General features: G+C 34.9%; 1 protein-coding gene across 1 annotated transcript in view; it reads left to right on the plus strand.

Annotated features, from left to right (window-relative positions):
- ATP2B1 (ATPase plasma membrane Ca2+ transporting 1) overlaps window positions 1-16,962 on the plus strand; it is a 115,193-nt gene extending 98,231 nt beyond the window's left edge. The window contains exons 16-22 of the mRNA XM_057742793.1: window positions 1,169-1,360; window positions 1,591-1,804; window positions 2,302-2,513; window positions 3,901-4,008; window positions 5,796-5,978; window positions 6,364-6,450; window positions 15,464-16,962. Of these exons, the coding sequence (XP_057598776.1) occupies window positions 1,169-1,360; window positions 1,591-1,804; window positions 2,302-2,513; window positions 3,901-4,008; window positions 5,796-5,978; window positions 6,364-6,450; window positions 15,464-15,775 (1,308 nt within the window). The 3' untranslated portion in view covers window positions 15,776-16,962. The remainder of the gene's footprint in view (window positions 1-1,168; window positions 1,361-1,590; window positions 1,805-2,301; window positions 2,514-3,900; window positions 4,009-5,795; window positions 5,979-6,363; window positions 6,451-15,463) is intronic.
- Window positions 16,963-20,759: the final 3,797 nt, after the last annotated feature.

Genomic DNA, 20,759 nt, shown 5'->3' on the forward strand with positions numbered 1-20,759 from the left:
CTTCAGTCTAAACATTCTCTGTTGTACCCTCTCTAGTAAATTAGCAGGCAGTCTTCTGCTAGGTAAGAGGGCGTGGCAAACTGCCTGGTTGCATGGACTTGGGAAGGGGCTCTGAGGCTCTAGCCACCTTTTCTTTTCATTTTGTTATTAAAATACAGTACACATACAGAAAAGTGTCTGTAAGTACACACTCAATGGATTATTGCAAGTAAACAGGTGTGTTTTATGCAAGGCAAGAAATGGAATATGACCTATGCCCCCAGATGCCTCAGCCACACTCCCTTCTAATTACTGCCCTGTCTCTGCAGAGATAACCAGTATTCTGAAGATTCCTTTTGTCTGTTTTTGAACTTTGTACATAAGAATCACATATTATGTATTATTTTGAGTCCATCTTCCTTAATTCATCATTTTTTCTTGTGAAATTCATCTGTGTTGTTGTATATAGCTATAGTTCACTCATTTTTATTAACTCACAACTTAGTAATTCATCCTATTCCACTGTTGAGGGACATTGTTATTCTTAGTTTGAACCTCCTAAGTACTTCAGTGACACCTTCAGTGTCTTCAGTAGACTTTTAAGAATTCCTCCTGTTTTACTTCATGCCTTCAACCCTACCTCCAGTGCTACCTGGTGGTGCCAAGTCCTGAGCCTTATACGGGAGAGCCCTGTAGTGCAGCAAGGCTGCTACTCTGCTCTCCCCACTGTTGGTTTAGGATTCAGGTTTCTGGGGTCTGCGGAGTTTCTTACTATTTGGTTATCTGCTTTCCAACCTCTTAAGATGCTTTTGCAGTATGTCTTTTCCCACTAACTTTTTGTTTTTTTGAGTTTTTATTTTTTAATTAAAAAAAAAATCTTTTAGTGTGACTTTTGGAAGGAATTTGGGTAGTGTCTGCATCCATTACTCTTTTTTTTTTTTTTTAACTCAATTTGAGCTTTATTGTCAATGCCTCATTCATTATGTTTGATTTCTACTGAGATAGGATGTCTTTCTGGGAGATAGTACAATATCTTAGACTAACTGTATTGATCCCTTTTCTAGTAAATTTAAGTCAGTAATTATTAAGTATAACGGTAAATTTTTGTTTATAAACATATTGTCGTTTCAAATATTTAAAAGTTATATTTTAAACATTCAGTCTAATTCACAGAAATTTTCTTTAATAGGGTATCGCTGGAACTGACGTAGCTAAAGAAGCATCTGATATTATTCTCACAGATGACAACTTTACAAGCATTGTTAAAGCAGTTATGTGGGGACGAAATGTCTATGACAGCATCTCAAAATTCCTTCAGTTCCAGCTTACTGTTAATGTAGTAGCAGTGATTGTTGCTTTCACGGGCGCCTGTATTACTCAAGTAGGTTGACAGTTTGTTCATTAAAACTCGTTTATTTTAGAGCGAAGATGTGTATAACCTGCCTTTTTAAAGCACTTAAATATTTTTAAAAGTTGAAGCTTAATATTTTAGGTTAATCAACATAAAGACGTAATCCTGTTCTGTTCTTTACATTTTTAAATAGAAATGGCTTCCTGAGAATTGGTGAGTCCCTGGATAGTTGTGTCTATTAAGAAACCTGTCTTTTCTAGGATTCACCACTTAAGGCTGTGCAGATGCTGTGGGTAAACCTTATAATGGATACGCTCGCTTCCCTGGCTCTGGCGACTGAACCCCCCACTGAGTCTCTCTTGCTTCGGAAACCTTATGGCAGAAATAAGCCTCTCATCTCACGCACAATGATGAAAAACATTTTGGGTCATGCCTTCTACCAACTTGTAGTAGTCTTTACACTCTTGTTTGCTGGTAAGAATGCAATGCCTGATAAAGCTTTAGCTGTTTCTGTTCCAAGCTAATATCCCAGATTGTTTTAATGTTACAACTTTTCCAAGAAAGTAAGTTATTTTCTTTCTGACTCCCCATTTATCTTTAATTTCTTCTATTGGTGGATGCTTAGTACGTTTTGAGAGGCAGTGTGATAGGTAGTGGGGGAAGGTAAAAAACGTCCTAATTTCTTGTCCTTGGCTCTACCACTACCTTAGATATGTGATCTTGAACACGTCACCATAGTTTTGGGGGCTTTCATTTCTTCCTGTATGTATTTTATATATTTGTATATATTTTGTATCTATACAACTCTCTTATTAGAGAGTTGTACTAGAGAATCTCAGGTCCTTTCCAACTCTTTCTATGCTGCCATTTGACAGCACAGAAAGGTCTGGCTAGGTTTTATTGCATACTTCCTTGACATGTTGAATTATTTTGTGTGATAATTACAAAACAGTAATTTTTCATTCTTTCAGGAGAAAAGTTTTTTGATATTGACAGTGGAAGAAATGCTCCTTTGCATGCTCCTCCATCGGAACATTATACTATTGTTTTTAATACCTTTGTACTGATGCAACTTTTCAACGAAATAAATGCTCGGAAAATTCATGGTGAAAGAAATGTGTTTGAAGGAATCTTTAATAATGCCATCTTCTGCACAATTGTTTTAGGCACTTTTGTGGTACAGGTGGGTAATTGTAAAAGATAATTTCAAATATGATTATTATGTGGAGATCTTAGGTGAACAGGTGGCTTGTTCCAGAAATTGCCTGACTGCAATGTGTGAGCCTTCTGTATATTGCCTTGATGACATCAGAAGAGTTTTAAATATTACAACTCAAGTGAAAATTTGCCCCATCCTGAAGTTCTACATGTGAACGAATATATTAAACTAATACTACTGTAGTTATACTGCTGGTTCTGTGGCTGTGATACTTCACACTCACGGTGATTCTGATTATTTATTCTACATTGTTATTATGAAAACTGTTGTAATTTTTATGTTATTTAAGGCCTGTCTTACAGTTAACCACTTTTTAGTCTAGCAAGAGTGATCCCTTAATTGTCTCTAGCAATTAATAGCAGTTGTATTTGTACAGTTGAGTTTATTATTAAATAATAAAAGGTATTGAAATGAGTATTTTAAAATCCATGTGATTATGAATGGCTGCATCCAGAGCTGGTTTGTGCCAATTTTTCATTTTGTAATATTGTCAAAACAAGGCAGAAGAAGAGGGGGCGAATAATAGGGTGTGAGAAGTGGGGCTGAGATGAAATTAGAAAGGACCAATTTTTTGCATTTTTATAAAGGTCATTCTAAGGACAAAACTAAGCATCACTTTACATATGGTAAATTTTATATAATTACATATTATACCTATGTTTTTATATCATTTTGGATTCTTTGGTACTCTTCTGTGCAAATGGTTATTAATAGCAGAATCTGGAATCAAAGCAGGTAAGTGAATGGTGCACGATCACACCAGGAAGTCAGGAAACACAGTAAGATTTAAAGTTAAAAGGTGAGCTCTTCAACAATAAAATCAGACAGTGATGGTGCTGGTTTCGATATGAAGATCTAAGAATCTTGAAGTTTATTCAGTCTATACCTCATGCACTGTGGATACTGAAACCCAAAACCCTAAATTATTTCTGTGCAAACTGTTTCTATTTTAGCTTTCAATTTCTATAACTTTTCAGTGAAGTGTTGCTTACTTGTGTAGTTTCTGGAAGTATTTTATAAAAAAAAATCTTTGTTCATGACATGCTAAAATTTTAGTTTTTACTTACTATTAAAGTTAGGTTTATTTTATCTGTTTTTAATATATGGGGATTGCAAAAATGTAACTGCCTGTCTCTCTATCAAGCAAGTCTGATAAAACTTAGTTCCTAGCTTAGGTCGATATACCCGTAACAGTTGATGTGGGATGTCATTCTTCAGTGCCTTCATGCTACTTAAAGTGTGGTCTGTGGACCAGCTACTGGTCATTACAAATCCACAATGAGATAAGGAGCATGGGCCAGAGTAAGTCATTAACTTCACTAAATAAATTTATTGTTGATTATTTCTCCAGATAATAATTGTGCAGTTTGGTGGAAAACCTTTCAGTTGTTCAGAACTTTCAATAGAACAGTGGCTATGGTCAATATTCCTAGGAATGGGAACGTTACTCTGGGGCCAGGTAAAAAAAATCTCATCATTTTTTGTTCAAACCTAAAGTGATTTTTTTTAACAAAAATTCTAGTGTGTATATTCTTTATTCTCGTCTATAACTTGATTCTCAGTAGTTTTCTTTTTGTTTTTTAGAACAAGTTTTACAACTGTTGATGCATTTATAACTGGTTAGAATGCTAATATCTGCATATTTTGCTCTATGACCTACTTTTGCATTTTCAGGATTCACATTTTAATAAAAATATTAGATACTGTAGACTTTTAATCATTTTGTTACATAATTTAATAAAAATGTGGTGTTGGAAAAATTGTGAGTTTCAGTTGATGTGAAGTATGTTTCCATAAAAATACTGATAACTAGAAAAATAGGGCACAAAATGACATTTTAGATTATTTGGATTGAATGGCTTTAACAGTGTATATGTAGAATACAGTGCCTGAAAAATGAGATTATCCTTCATCTTCACTATGGATAGCTGACTTGCAGTTGTATGTCATTATTTTTTAAAAGATAATGGTAACGGTGTGTGTGTTGTTTATTTTAAGTCCAGTACCATCACTATAAAACTGATAGAGAATCTGTACCATTTTCATAAATGTTGTTATGGTGTGTAACTGGTGTGAGCTAATTTGCTGTCGTTTTGCAAGTCAGTCAAACTGAACATTCAGATTGTACTTAACCTTAACTCAATCTTTATGTACCTTTTATCTCATCTTTTTCTTAATTACGTTTCTAGGTTCTGAGGTTTCTCTCATTATAAAGACCTCTTTCATTGAGAGCTTCTTTTAAGCAGGATCCCTACTGGATCCACAGTTTTTTTATTACTGTTCTAGTTACTTTACAATGTTCCCTCACAGGCACGACCGAAGCCCACAACCTCCCCCAAAATCTGGCTAATTATCAGGAAGAGGAAATTCAACACAGTGTACATGCCTAGCAGGCATCAGTTATTGTCTTTGGTTGACGTCATCTATTGATTTTAAGTGTGCAGTGGTAGAAAGCACTGATTTTGTTACTCAGGAAACCTAGCATCTTAGTCACACCATGAACAAGTCACTTCCTGTGTCTCTGAACCTGTTTCATCTCTAAAATGAGATGGTTGGACTAGAAGTTCTCTGAGCAGTCCTGATTCTGACTGCATGCCTGTTTCTCTCAACTTCCTTAAGGAATGGCTGTTAACACTTATAAATTAGTACATATTGGAATTTTTGTATCTTTTATGTCTTCTGGGGCACCTGTTCCTGTTTGGTGTCATTCTCAATCAGTGTTAATCCAGTTTTAAATAGCTGCACTTTATGAAAATAAATACACTTAATAGACAAAGCTATTTTCAGTTCAGCCTTGAAGATTTTCTGAGTTTTGGTATGTTTTTTTTCTCATTGAATTCTTAAAGCACTAATGAAATGTAAACTACTTTTGCCTCCTATAAGATCACCTATTTTCATTTTATATGAAATAAGTATAATTAATATGAGTTTAAGTAAATATACATGTCAAAGCATGGTTGTGTAATTTACTCTCTTGAATGTCCTAAATAAAATATGAAAATGTAATCAGGTTATTTCCATTTAGGAAAACTTTTTACCCTTCAGACTTAAATCTTTTGTGTAGCTAAGAGAAGAATATTTTTTGTTCTGAGAAAGAAGGCCCCTGATGGACAGGATCTCATTGCTTCATTGGTAAAGATAGTTGGCTGTGCTTGCAAATTTTCATACCTTTTTTTGTATTGAAGTTGATCGGTTTAATTGTATTTCAGTATGACTTGTTTCTAAGTTCTTTCCCCTGTGTTGTAGCTTATTTCAACAATTCCAACTAGCCGCTTAAAATTCCTAAAAGAAGCTGGTCATGGAACACAAAAGGAAGAAATACCTGAGGAGGAGTTAGCAGAGGACGTGGAAGAGATTGATCACGCTGAGCGGGAGTTGCGGCGTGGCCAGATCTTGTGGTTTAGAGGTCTGAACAGAATCCAGACACAGGTATGGGCCTGGTGGAGAGGTAGGAGAGACGATGGGAGCGGGAGCCGAGGGCTTTTGGACCGGGGGAGGAGGTTTGAATGTGCTCCTTCGCTTCCTTTCTAGCCTCCCCAACCCACAAAACTTATTCTTTTGAAAAATAGTATTGGTGCCTGGAATGAGTGAAAGTTTTAACTGACCATGAAAGAATGTGTCTGTATGCCCCTAAGCTCCTTTTTTCCTAGCTTTTTCCCCCCCTTCATCTCCAAATGCTACTCTTGCCTATTTATCTGCTCTGTAAAAAGTGCCTTTTTCTTTACTTTTTATATGTTGATAGATGGAATGGTCCTTTCTCTTGTTCTCTCTCTCTCTTGCTGAGCAAGCTGTCACAATCTCTGATTCCTTGCAGATGGATGTAGTGAATGCTTTCCAGAGTGGAAGTTCCATTCAGGGGGCTCTAAGGCGGCAACCCTCCATCGCCAGCCAGCATCATGATGTAACAAATATTTCTACCCCTACACATGTAGTGTTTTCCTCTTCTACTGCTTCTACTACTGTGGGGTGTGAGTGTGTGTTCCTAAGTGCATGAAATTAACATTTCCTACTTCACACACCTAACGTTTCTCATTTTCTCCTTAATGTTTAAATTCATTGTTCAGGCTTTTCATAAAGCTTTCTTTTCGTAAAGTGGATTGAGACCTCAAAGTGTTGTCGTTGTTGTTGTTTTATTTCTTAGAGGGCTAGATAACAGGTGGAACAATTGCAACCAAAGATCAGACATGAAATCTGTGAGCTTATCTCTATGCTAACTCTGACAGTTAATATGGGGAATAAAATTGTAGCTTAGAATTTGTGAAACTACTATAAATTTTTGAGTATATGCCTTTAAACATGTTCCATACTGCATGATCCCCAAAAGCATGTGATTTGAAACGGATCTACAGAACCAAGAAATTGCATTTTTAAAGCTAAAAATGAACTTAACATTTTGACTTTATCTTGTTCAGTTTGGAAAGTAAGTTAGAACCCTGATGAAAAGTTCAGAGCATATAGCCAGGTGTTTGCCTTCTTAGCTTGGACTTTGTGACCTTACTGTGGATTTTTTATTTATTTTGTTTTGTTTTAGGACAGCATCCCTGTGTAAGCTTCAAAGTGCTTTGGTATTTATGTGGGGTTTTTTTTATTGTTTATATAGTCAATTTAATTTAAAATTGCTTCCTAGATAAGAAAATGTTCTATTAAGTTTTCCAAAGAAGTAGGGATCGTACATTTCTTAAAATTTTTTATTCAATTTTTTTTTTTAAGTTTACTCATTTCTTGTACCACTGCCCACCTCCCACATCTTGCAACAACCAATCTGTTTTTTGTATCAATGAGCTTGGTTTGGGGTTTTGTTTGTTTGTTTGTTTGTTTTTAGATTCCACATATAAGAGAGGTCATACAGTATTTGTCTTTCTCTGTCTGACTTATATCACTTAGGATACTAATGCCCTCAGGGTTCATGTGTGTTTTCACAAATATCAAGATTTCCTTCTTTTTTATGGTTAGATAATATGTGTGTGTGTGTGTGTGTGTGTATGTACCATACTTTCTTTATCCATTCATTCATCAGTAGACAGGTTGTTTCCATTTCATTCTAACAGATGTGAGGTAATACTGTGGTTTTGATTTGCATTTCCCTGATGATTAGTGATATTGAGCATCTTTTCATGTACCTGTTGCCCATTTGTATATATTTTTTGAAAAAATGTCTGTTCAGATCTTTTGAGCATATTTTAATCAGATTGTTTGGAGTTTTTTGCTATCAAGTTGTACAGTTTTTTTGTATATTTTGGATATTAGTCCCATATCTGATATATGATTTGCAAATATTTTCTCCCATTCTGAAGGTTGCCTTTTCATTTTGTTCATAGTTTGTTTTTTGCTGTATAGAAGCTTTTTAGTTTGATATAATCCCACTTGTTTAATTTTGTTTTTTTGCTTTTGGTATCAGATTCAAAAAATCATCAAGACCTATGTCGAGGAGCTTACTTACCATCTATGTTTCTTTCTAGGAGTTTTATGGTTTCAGGTCTAACGTTAAAGTCTTTGTAATCAATTCTGAGTTCATTTTTGTGTGTGGTGTAAGATAGTGGTCCAGTTTCATTCTTTTGCTTGTGGCTGTCCAGTTTTCCTAACACCATCTGTTGAAGAGACTGTCTTTCCCCACTGTATATTCTTAACTTCTTTGTTGTCAATTAATTGACCATATATGAATGGCTTTATTACTGGGGTCTCTGTTCTGTTCCATTGATCTATATGTCCATTTTTATGTAAACTCATACCAATACCATACTGTTTTAATTACCATATCTTTGTAATATAGTTGAAATCAGGGAGCTTTCAGTTTTGTTCTTATTTCTCAAGATTGCCTTGGCTGTTCGGGGTCTTTTGTGGTTCCATACAAATTTTAGGATTGTTTGTTCTATTTCTTTGAAAAATGCCATTGGAATTTTGGTAGGGATTTCATTGAATCTGTATTGCTTTGTGTAATATGGACATGTTAACAATACTAATTCTTCCAATCTATGAACACGGCGTATCTTTTCATTATTTGTGTCATCTTTAGTTTCCTTCATTGATGTCTGGTAGTTTTCAAAATACAGGGCTTTCACCTCCTTGGTTAAATTTATTCTTAGATATTTTATTATTTTTTGATACAGTTGTAAATGGGATTGTTTTCTTAATTTCCCTTTCAAATAGGTTATTCGTGTAAAGAAATATAACAGATTTTTGCATATTGATTTTGTAACCTGCAACTTCACTGGAGTTCTGACAGTTTTTTGATGGAGTGTTTAGGGTTTTCTATGTATAATATCCTGTGCAGACAGGTTTACCTCTTCCTTTCCAGTTTGGATGCCTTTCATTTCTTTTTCTTGACAATTGCTCTAGTTAGGACTTCCAGTACTATGTTGAATAAAAGTGACAGGAGTGGACATTCTTCCTAATCTTAAAGGAAAAGCTTTTAGCTTTTCACCGTTACGTATGCTGTTAGCTCTGGGTTTGTCATATATGCTCTTCATTATGTTGAGGTATGTTCCCTCTATACCTGTTTTGTTAAGAGCTTTTATCATAAATGGATGTTGAATTTTATCAAATGCTTTTCTGCATCTGTTGAAAGATGATCATATGATTTATATTGATTAATTATTACATGTCATAATTTTCATTAAATGACTAAAATGACGAATTTTCTTTCAGGTTTTTAGTAAATGACTTTTAGTAAAAGCTTTTTAGTAAACTCTTCAGAAGTCTTGTAACCTATGTCATCGTTACTCTGAATTAGCGTCTTGAATCCATGGTGGATTCTTAATATATTGGAGGCATTAAAGATAAAAACCCTCCCATCCCTCATCCCTATCCTTAAAGTCAGCTAAGATACATGATTTGGGCACCTGCCTTTTCCGTTTGGTCTTTAGCCAGTTAAGGACTAGAGGAACCTTGAGAAACTGGGGACACAATGAGTTGAGGGGAGAAAACAATATTGTTTAAAGGAAGACTGTTTACTCAGAGCCTGTCTGTTCACTATTTGCTTAAATAATTTTCAGTTGTTATTTTTGACAGTGTTGCAAAACAGGTAAAACAGAAACTATCCCCGTTTTACAGGTGTGAAAACTGACTGGAGTTTAAATGACTGGTCCATGGCTAATAAGCAGAAGCAACATGATATAGAGCAAAGAGCAGACAAGTGCTGTAAAGACAAACTGACCCTATAACATTTAGACAGCATGTTAAATTTACATACGTGGACAGATAGGAATCTTCCTTTTTTAGAAGTTACCATGGTACTACCTACCTGAATGAAATGGTATATATGCAAATTGCCTGGCCTTATGCCTAGGACAGCTGATGTCAATTGCATCCCTCCCTCCTATATATTTCACATTATTCGTGGCTTGCAAGGACATATTACCACTCACCCCTTCATCTCCTACTGTTAGTGTTCATTTAGTTGTATTTCGTAAGCACTGGAAGGCCTACCGTGTGCCAAGGCTGCTCTAGAACCTCTAGACTTTGTCATCTAGTAAGGAAAGCAAACAAGGAGTTGGGGATTTCTACATGGTGATGAAACAAAGAATATTATAACAGGGTCCTTAACCCAGCCTGAGAAGTCAGGAAAAGTTACCTGAAGAAAATGACTCCCAAGCTGACCCGCTGATAGAATCTGTCCGTTGGGGAAAGCAGACCTCAGCTGACATAGTTTGCTACTAAAAGAGTAATGAAAAGTAAGGAATTGATGAGGCTGGAATGGAAAGTAAGCATCTATTTATATCCCACAAGAAGGAGCCAACTGAGACTTAATCCTGACAGACTCCCTCCCCTCAAAACTTTAAATTTGAAAAATTCCAAACTGACAGACAAGTTGGAAGATTAGTACATGAATACCCTTCACCCGGATTTACCACTTCTTAATATTTTATGATGTCTGCTTTATCTACATAATATTAATATATAGTTTTTTTCTGAGCTGTTTGAAAGTAAGTAGCAGATATCATAAATGCCATCTCTAAATACTTCAGCATGTACTCTCCTATGTAATCATACTATATAATCACATCCAAGAAGTCTGACATTGATACCATTTTATCTAATATACAATCCATATTCAGATTTCTCCAGTTGCCCCCAAAATGTCCTTTATAGCTTTTTTGATCCAGGATCCAAGAAAGGACATTCAATAATGTGTGTTATGACTTCTTAGTCTTCTTCAACCTGGATCCATTTTCTCTACCTTTATTTTTCATAACATTGACTTTTTTTAAAGATCCAGGCAAATTGTCTTATAAGTGTCCTGCATTCTGGATTGATTGTTTCCTCTTGATTAGCTTTATGTTAAACATTTTTTGACACGTTTATCTCCTAGGTGGTATATATTGTTTATTTTTACTGCAGAAAATTTTAAATAGACTTTTTGCACTTGGAGTGATGTCACATGACCTTAGATATATCATATTTATTGTATTTCTCTGTATACTTGTGTTCCAGGCCTTATGTTAAATATCAAATCAATCACAAACTCTGTTTTAAGACATACCCACACCTGCTTCAGGCTCTTCTCTGGTGCACAGCTAAATATGAAACCTCTGAGTTGCTGGGCACCTGTAGCCAGGGTAATGGTGTTAATACATTTAATGAAAGATTTAATTTCCGCACTGGGTTCGTGCCCTAATATAGAGTAATCTTGGAAATATCTGTGTTTGTCAAACTTCTTTGATTCTTTTTTTTTAACCTTTTTTTAATTGAAGTGTAGTTAATTTACAATGTATTAATTTCAAGTGTAGAGCAAAGTGATTCAGTTATACATATATATATTCTTTTTCCGATTCTTTTCCATTATAGGTTATTACAAGATATTGAACTTAGTTCCCTGGGCTGTACAGTAGGTCCTCGTTATTTGTCTGGTTCATATATAGTAGTGTGTGTATGTTAATCCCAAACTCCTGATTTCTCTCCCCTTCCCTCCCCGCCATCCCCTTTGGTAACCATTTGGAGTCTTTGCTTTGCTAAATGAAGAAATTATAATCCATTTCAATTTTGACATATACGAAGCTTGAAACATCTCTTGAGAGGACATCTTTTTTTCCCTCATTTATTAGATCTTTTAAAAATCTCAACAGGAAACCTTCTGTAGTTTTTCTTTATAAAGTGTATCCTTCTAATATCAGTCTTCACCATTAGTAAATTCCTTTGTGAATCAGTAGTTATGCCTTCCTGGAAAGGAGAAATTGAGAGAAAATTCAGTCTTCCAGATAAAGGATCAGCAGACCATAGCCTATGGGCCAGATCTGGCCTGTTGGCTGTTTTTAATTGGAACACAATCATGTTCATTCATTTAATGACTGTCTCTGGTAGTTTTGCACCACAAAGGCAGAGCTGAGTCGTTGCGTCAGAGACCATATGACTCACTAAACCTAAAATATTTACTATCTGGCCCTTTACAGAAAATGTTTTCTAACCCCTATTCCAGATAATTAAAACATTACATATTACACAGGTGAGTCTCACTTTGAGAAAATTCAATATGCAAATACACAACTTTGAAAAACAACCTAGAATCTTCTTCCCTGTTGCAAAGTACCTTTTACTTTACCATTGAAATTCTTCAGTTTGTGGTGTACATAGTAAAAGTAGTGGTGAATACAAATTTTAAAAATGGGCAACCTGTGGTAGAAGGTAAGCTATAACAGCTATTGATTAATTAGTCTCATAGTTTAGAGCTGTTTCCTTGTGTACCACGGTTTGGGCAGTAATATTCTTTTCTACTGTCAAAAGTTAGGATTATATTTAAGAAAATGGGTGGTTTAGCACGATACATGATCTTAACTTGATTTATTGTTTAATGTAATGCTTACCTTGGTAATCATTTTCAGTTTCCTAAAATTACTTTATGATCATAATAATAATTTCAATTTTTTGTTTGCCTTATGTGCCTCATGCCCTTGATATTTTTCCTCTCGATAATTTACTCTTTAAAAATTTGTCTTGACATATTAATTGTTGAATTTTTCTTTTTTTTATTATTTTTTATTGGAGTACGGTTGCTTTACAATGTTGTGTTAGTCTCCACTGCACAACAAAATGAATCAGCCGTATACATACCGATACCCTCTGCCTCTTGGACTTCCCTCCCATTTAGGTTACCGCAGTGCAGTAGGTGCATGTTTCTTAATTCTAGTATTTTTAGGAGTTACAGTGTTGTACATAGTAGGTCTTAATAGCTATTAAAACAATTAAGTTAAAAGACTGGATAAAATAAACAGTGAGGATTGGATTGTCAAAGATGATTCATCAGTTTCTGTTGATTTCTTTGTGGTATTAAAATAGTTTTCTATCTACCTACAGTATAATGCACACAAGTCGTGCTTTTTAATTACTCAGAATTTCTACTGTACTGAACATTTTACCTATAGACGGTATAGAGAGTACAGCAAGTATAAACCAGCTCAGTATCATGTCTTAGATTGAGAGTGCTTTCTTATTTATGAGTAGAAGGTAAAGCAAATCTGGTTCAGTGGCCCCTAGTTAATCTAGATGTTCTTGTGTGTGCCTAATGTGAGAACTGTTTTTTGAAAATTGTATTACTTCGGAGCATTTCTAAGCTGTCCTTGTACTGTGCTGACCTAAATCTTTTACAAAGTATCTTATTCTAGTGAGGTTAGTTATGAAGCTCATCTCCATATATTCTCTTCTTTTATTGGCTTGAAAGAACTTGGAGTTGGGAGTCCAGAAACCTTGGTTCTGAGACATTCTGGCACTCATTTGTAGTCACCCAGCAAGGCAGCCAGCTGTGCTCAGTTGCTCAGTTTAATCATTTGTACAGTGGTTGAAATAAACTACCTTGAATATGCTTTCAAGGTTTGATGTTCTAGATTAACTTAGTTTTGTCAGATAGGAAAAAAAAACTCAGCAAAATTGAATAGCTTTGATAAAAAGGAATCTAATTTCACCTGCCACAGGTGTATGTGTAATCGTGTATACAAATAGACTCACTGCCCTCACCTGCTTATTACTCTTTATATTGTGCCCCTCCTTGAGCTTGGCTAACTCCCAGGTCTCTAACTTAAACCCATACCTTTCTTCTGAGCTCTGGATATTTTCACTTGGATGTTCTTAAACTTAACGTTTCAAAAGTTGATTTTTATTTTCCCGTTGATTCTTCACTACTCCCCTCTACCCAGACTGGTCAAAACAAAACAGGACTCTCAACTGCTTCTCTAGCTCTGTTAGCAATACCAGCAACCAAGTCAAATAAGCAGCAACTTCAAAGTCATCTTGAGCAGCTCTCATCACCCACCAGACTTGCTGGCTGGTCCTCCAGTTCGTATTCTCTATGCCTACTGGACACTGACAGCAGTGAACATAGGAGTGCAGGAATCGCTCCAAGATCTTGATTCAGTTCCTTTGGATACATTCTTAGAAGTGGGGATTTGGAATAATCCAGCTCATGCAAACAGAATAGAATGGTGGTTACCAGGGGCTAGGGGGACGGGGAATTGGAAGATGTTGGTCAAGGGGTACAAAGTTTCAGTTATGCAAGATGAGTAAGTTGTGGACATCTAATGTACAACATGGTGACTACAGGTAACAATATTGTATTGTATTGTACACTTGAAATTTGCTAGAAGGGTATAATCCCAGGTGTTCTCAACACACACAGATGACAACTCTGTGAGTTAATGGATATGTTAATTAACTTGATTGTAGTGATTATTTCATAGTGTAGATGTATATCAGATAGTCTTGTATGCTTTAAATACGTACAGTAAAAAAAGTTGGCATAACAGTTACATTTTCAAAAAATAAATTCATATATCCCTGTGAAGAAGTTAATTTTTCACTGTCATTGTCTTAGGTGATTTTGGTGACTTATGAGATGACTTTAGTGATCTTTTTTCCTGGAATATCAGTATCTGTTACTTCTCATAACATTATGAGTAAATGATGTCTTTATTGCTAACCAGAATTCATTAGAATCAAAAAGCAGAAGCAAACACTGTTTGAATTGATATATACTAGATGCTCAACTATTTGGATTTTGTCTTTTTTTTTTTTTTTTTAAACTCTTTATGACGCTGGGTTAATGAGACCCAGTGTCAGTATGTTCAGGAATGTATTTGAGTTGATTATTCATTAATCTCTTTTCATCCATATAGCAGACTTCTGAGAAGGAAGGTGAATTGTTGGGCTGTATGTGTAAGGGTAAAAATACTAGAAGACTTGTTGTGTTCTCAGGAAATTTTTCACAGAATAATCCCAGAGGGCTTTTTGTTTTATTTCAAATCTGTTCTTTCCAGTGAAGTGTAGTATGTAAATTTATTTGTTTTATTATTACAGAGAAAAACACTAACACTTTACAGACAAATGGCATATACTCAAATATTTATAGCTGTTTAATGGCATTTTATACATATTTATTTGGGTTTTGTCTTTATTTTTATTTTTTAATTAAGGGCGTAGTGGGGTAGATGTGAATTCATTGTGGCATTCGGCTTATATTTGCTTGGCTTTCTCATAGTCGGTGACACCCTAATTCCTAGCATGATGAATAGTAACCCTCTGTGCTTGACTTTAATTTATTTGAATTGTTTTCAAAAGTTATATTTTTTTTCATTTAAAAAAATCAGCTAAAGCTTGTGTATGGTTAATTTTATGTTTGTTTTCTGTTTGTTTTCTTAGGGAAAAAAAATCCTATAAAATGGCTATTAAATTCTTAGCCAGTGACAATGAGATTTTCTTAGTATTACTTTGAATTCTGTACCTCTTAATTCTTAGAGTATGTGGTTTTGTTGGTCTGTAGTGTCCTACTAAAATATTCATTTTTTTTACAGTGTATTGCAAGTTCCACTGCATTACATGCAAATATGATTCACTCATACCTAGCTGTTTGTGGATTCAAACTCATAAATGAACCATTTTTAAGTTAAGGTAATAGCGTACTGATATCTTTCTGTGTTTTCTGGTATTTACAGATTCGAGTGGTGAATGCATTTCGTAGTTCTTTATACGAAGGGTTAGAAAAACCGGAATCAAGAAGTTCAATTCACAACTTTATGACACATCCTGAGTTTAGGATAGAAGATTCAGAGCCTCATATCCCCCTTATTGATGACACTGATGCTGAAGATGATGCTCCTACAAAACGTAACTCCAGTCCTCCACCCTCTCCCAACAAAAATAACAATGCTGTTGACAGCGGGATTTACCTTACAATAGAAATGAACAAGTCTGCTACCTCTTCATCCCCAGGAAGCCCACTACATAGTTTGGAAACATCACTCTGATTGTAAGCTGAATGTTAACACACTAGCTGCATTGTAAAGAAACAAATTGAAACTGGGTCTTTTCACATATTGTGACAGACAAGATAGTATTCTTGTCTTTGGACTTCAACAGAAGACACACTTGTACGAATGTAGATTTATTTTTTTAAAAAAAAAAAAGCAAAGCTTTCTGCCAGACTGAGGGTGCTTTTTGGGGGGTGGGAGAAATGAACTGACAGATAAACAGTAACTCAGCATAAGTTGACCTGTGGATCATCAGTGGAACCTAAGAATGGTCCTGAACAGTGTATTAGCAAAGCTTTAGTTTATCTCAAGCCTTGATGGGAGAGAGGGAGGAGTAAAGCTGGGCGAGCAAGCAGAGAGCCCTGGATCATTGAATTGATGCTTTAATTTCTGCTGTTGGCTGTTAATAATTTGGATTATTTATGTTTATAAATGATACAGATCTGTTTACAAGGTTTGTAGATACTTTTTTTGTTCCTGTTCATAGATGGGAAGCTTCCTTATAACTGATGCAGAGAAAAATTAGTCCTTCAAATACTGCTGTATTTTCAGGAAAAAAAAAAAGGGGGTGTTTCTATTGAAACTGTACTAAATTTTTGCCTACAATTTACCTTGTTAAATATTGTAGATAAATTGCTAATACTAATAGCCAAATAGATAACACTAATGCTTTGTTTAAAAAAACAACAAAAAAACAAAACAAAACAAAAAAACATGAGCAGTGGTGTTCTAATGAAGTTATGGCATCTGTCCTAATTAGTTTCTTAAATACATTTACTACTTAATGGTTTTGAAACAACTGTTTAATTTTTAAAATTTTTGAAAACTTGCTAATAACCTTTGTTCAGAATTTAGTAGATTGTTTAATGCAGGACATCAACTAAATAATGAAAGATGCTTGAAATGCTTTTGTTATTTCAGGCAAATCAAATTAAATCAAACTATCAAACTACAAGAGAACTTTAGTCCTTTTTTGTTTTTGTCTAAACATGTTAGTTCAGTGATGTCTTGGTGAACTGTGAGTGAACTGTATTGATTTTTCTAATAAATCCTTAGAAACCTTCATACAGCATGAGGGCTGTTGGCATTTTGAAAAAGGTTAATAAGTAGAAGCATACATGTTTTCCTTTTGTTTTTGAAGCTTGTTTGTAAACACAAATAAATATGCCCTTTTATTAAATAAATACACAGTAATGTTTTTTTTTTTTTAAAGAAATTTCAGCTTCTTTACTGAATTCTGCATATATGGTGCATCGGTCTGTTCTCTTTAACCACAATTGGAATACATTTCAAGATGGTAACAGCCCCATGAAGTACCCCCTTTAATTCTTTGGTGGCAGTCTAAAAGAACCAGGTTATGGAAATCATTGCCGTTTGACATGTTCTTCATAGAGTGTAGTTTGCCTAAAACTGTCTCACAGTTTAAAGAAAAAAGTGAGCACCATTGTCTTTGATACGTTTGTTTTCGTTCGTAAGTGGCCAAATAACGAATTAGGTAAACTGAGATTATATGAAAAGGTGGGGAAACGTCCTAAACATATATATTTAGGTGTAATAATTAACCATGTGTTGGAATGCCCATCTCTAAGCCAGTTGGATTCTTTAAGTCTTTATTTCTTTTGTCTCCCTTCTCCCCTTTTTTGCCTCTGTCTTTACCTTTTAGGAACTGGCATTGTGTTAGGGCCCAGGTTTCACCAGATACACAGTCCTCAGGCTGACATAAAGTTTACGAGGACTACTGCCATATCTGACTGAGAGTGCTGACCCCGCAGAGAAACATTTAGTTGGTGGTGCTTGACGTTTTTGGGGGGTGGGGGAGAAGAATCTTTTTCTCTCCATCAATCCTTTGCAGTAATCCTCTGCAAGACTTAGAAACACGTTGGCTCTGTCAGCATTTGTAATTGTACATTATTCATCAGGTATTTATAGCGAATCATACTGTAAAAAGAGGTAGCATGATATGCTGGAAAGCTTACTAGGCTGGGAATCAAGACCTGGTTTCTAGTCTTGGTTTTGCCATGAACGTGCTGCATGACCTTGGGAAAATCATTTACCCTAAATGAGGGTGGTGGACTAGACTATCTCGAAGAACCCTTTCAACTCTAAAAATTTACCCTATCAACTGGAGAGCCTACAAGGCATAGGGAACAGAGAAAAGGGAAATGTTTTCAGTTTTCTTTTTTATTTTGGTTATGCTTATATATGAATGTAATTACCAAAAGATTTAGAAGTGCATGTGCTTTGGAGGATTTGTATTGAGCTTTTACAGTATTCATTTTTCAACTCAAGGCAATGGCTTTTTACACCAACTCTAATCCATAAACGGGTCTGAATGACATCCATGAAGTAGTAGCAAGACATGCTTAGTATGTATTTCTCTCTTTGAGACACTGTAATTTCTACCAGAAATTTCCAGAGCATTATGTAAGTAGAAAAAAATGCAAACAAGCTGTTAAAGATCTTGGATCCCATTATAGAGTATGTATAGCTGAAATCAGCATCTGTAATTCAATCACATTTTCTCTTTTATCCTCTAACCAAAAAAATTGTTTAATTTTGCATCCCAAATGTTTTTAATCTTTGTATATTTTTTAAAAATCTTTTTCTCCTCATCATTGCCTTTTTTGTGGTTGTAAATAGACTTACTTGCACTTTGAAGATGAGTTACTCTTTGTCATCTTATAAATATGTGATATGGTAATTTTCATAACAGATGTCAGTTTTGAACCAAGAAATGGTGATTTGTTTATAAGGAAAAAAAACTGGCTTCATTTCTGTGAAATTGCTCTTTGAAAATTTCTTTTTACACGTGTAAGCCAACTGAGATACTGTGATGGTGTTGATTTCTTTCAATGATGCTTACCATCTATTTTAGCCACTGAGCCTTTTATTATTTGTCTATTTGTAAAGTTTATTTGTCTTAACTCATTTAATAAATATACTGTTTATCTGTTTCTGAATGGGGACTGAACTTTTTGAATATTTAAATTGATCTGAACATCTTATTTGGGAATTACTTTTTTCTACTTGAAATTTTAAGAATCTAGTTGATGAAAATTCTGTAATGTACTTGAAATGTTATGATTGCGTTACAGTGAATCGGTGTTCTAATATGCATGATCCTGTCCCTAGAATGAAAGTGGGTATTTTGTCCTTACTGTCCTACTCACTGGCTTCAGTCTTTGTAGCACAAGAGATAATTTCTGCAGTCCAGGGAAGAGTAATGTTTTAGCTTTAGAAACGATTAGTTTTTCACATTAACTGTAAGACCTTATTTTTTCGTTAACTAATCCAGAGTTGTCAATAGCAATTGTCTGAACTTTATGATAACAAAATTAATCAAATTGCCCTCAGCTGGTTTTTGTAATAAATTATTAACATAAATTAGCAACTTTGTTGAAATACTGAGATTTTAAATGACTATAATACCATATTTTTCCATCAGTAAAAATTACTCAATTAATGAGTATATACAAGTACCACATTTATGACATGATAGATGTTTTCTACTTTGTCAAGTTCGGTTTTATGTATGTATTATGTATTAGGATTGAATTTTGAGTTAAGTCCCTTTGTAAATTTAACTGAATAAGAAAGGGAAGTTTCTGAAAGTTTATGCTTATTGACATTTTTTTCTTCCCTGTGTCTTTAGAGAGCTCCTGTCATGTTACAGCTGCCTTTTTTCTTTTGACCTTTGCCACTCTAAGACTCTGATGTCCAAACCCATTATCGACCTGTATCTTTTTAAATTAGTGTTACACTCATTTGTAAACCAAAAAAACCTTTTATTAGCATAAGTAAACCAACTAACTAAAAACAGTCTTTGAAAGATCCTTAAAAAACTGTCTTTTAGAATAAGCATTATAAAAATACCATAAAGAATGTTTCATGCTGTAAGGGCAGTCGTGGTTCTGTTCCTGTACTTCTTGCATCAGTACATGTCAAAAAGAAAATGACCTATATCCTTATAATGTAATTTCCTTTCAACAGATGGATGATTTTGTCTCTCAAACTCTTGGTAGTTCACTTTTGTGCTTTTTGTCTTAAAAACTACTTCTTTAACATTTTTCCTGTTTGTTAGAAAAATACTTCAGCTTACAAATGAATGTACTAAATATAGGCATTTTTAATCTGAATTCAGGGTCATTATTGAACACGATAATATTAATGGTTCCAGCGTAGGGAATTGAAGGAAGAAATACGCATACGTGCTTATATAGTATCAGTCTTTGGCACAACTTTCTTAACCAGCACTATATCCTATGAAAACTGGTTTCCAAATCAGTATCACACAAATCTGGGTGTGGGGGTTCAACGCGGTAAGTTCCCTAAGATTCTCTTAATTATATCAGTTACAAGGATGACATAACTTCTGAATTATTTTTTAGATAATTAAATATAGACACTGATACTCTCTTTACCTATTAAAAGAAATCTTGTCACATAAGTTAATATCTATGGAGTACCTGATACATGCTAAGCACTTTATGTGGATTATGTAAATAATAACCCTGTGTGCAGCTGCTGCCGTTTTATCTAGGGAGATACTGACGCTTAGAGAGCTGAAGTAACTTGCTGTGGGTCACATGGTGAGCTGGAATTTACACCGAGGCAGACCTTCTCAAGAGCCCCAGGCTGGTAGCTATTGGTTTTTACTGCAGTACTAGCATCTTGTTAACCTGAGTCAGGGCCCAGTGCCTAAAAAGCTTAACTTTTAAGTGTTCCTTTGTTCTTTTCTGATACCGAATGCATCAGAGATGATCTTAAAGATTCTGCATAACCTTCCTGGGTTATGAAGAGATTAAGGAAAAGAATCACCGATTAACATGTATAATCCAAGCTTTCCTTATAATCACACCTCCTCTAGCTGAAGAGTTAAACTCAGTAGATCTTTTTTTTTCCCGCTGCGCCGCGCATCATGTGGGATCTTAGTTCTCTGACCAGGGATAGAACCCTCCACCCCCCGCAGTGGATTGGGGGA

This window comes from Hippopotamus amphibius, chromosome 7 (genome assembly GCF_030028045.1).
Source record: "Hippopotamus amphibius kiboko isolate mHipAmp2 chromosome 7, mHipAmp2.hap2, whole genome shotgun sequence".
In the NCBI taxonomy this organism is placed as follows: Eukaryota; Metazoa; Chordata; class Mammalia; order Artiodactyla; family Hippopotamidae; genus Hippopotamus; species Hippopotamus amphibius.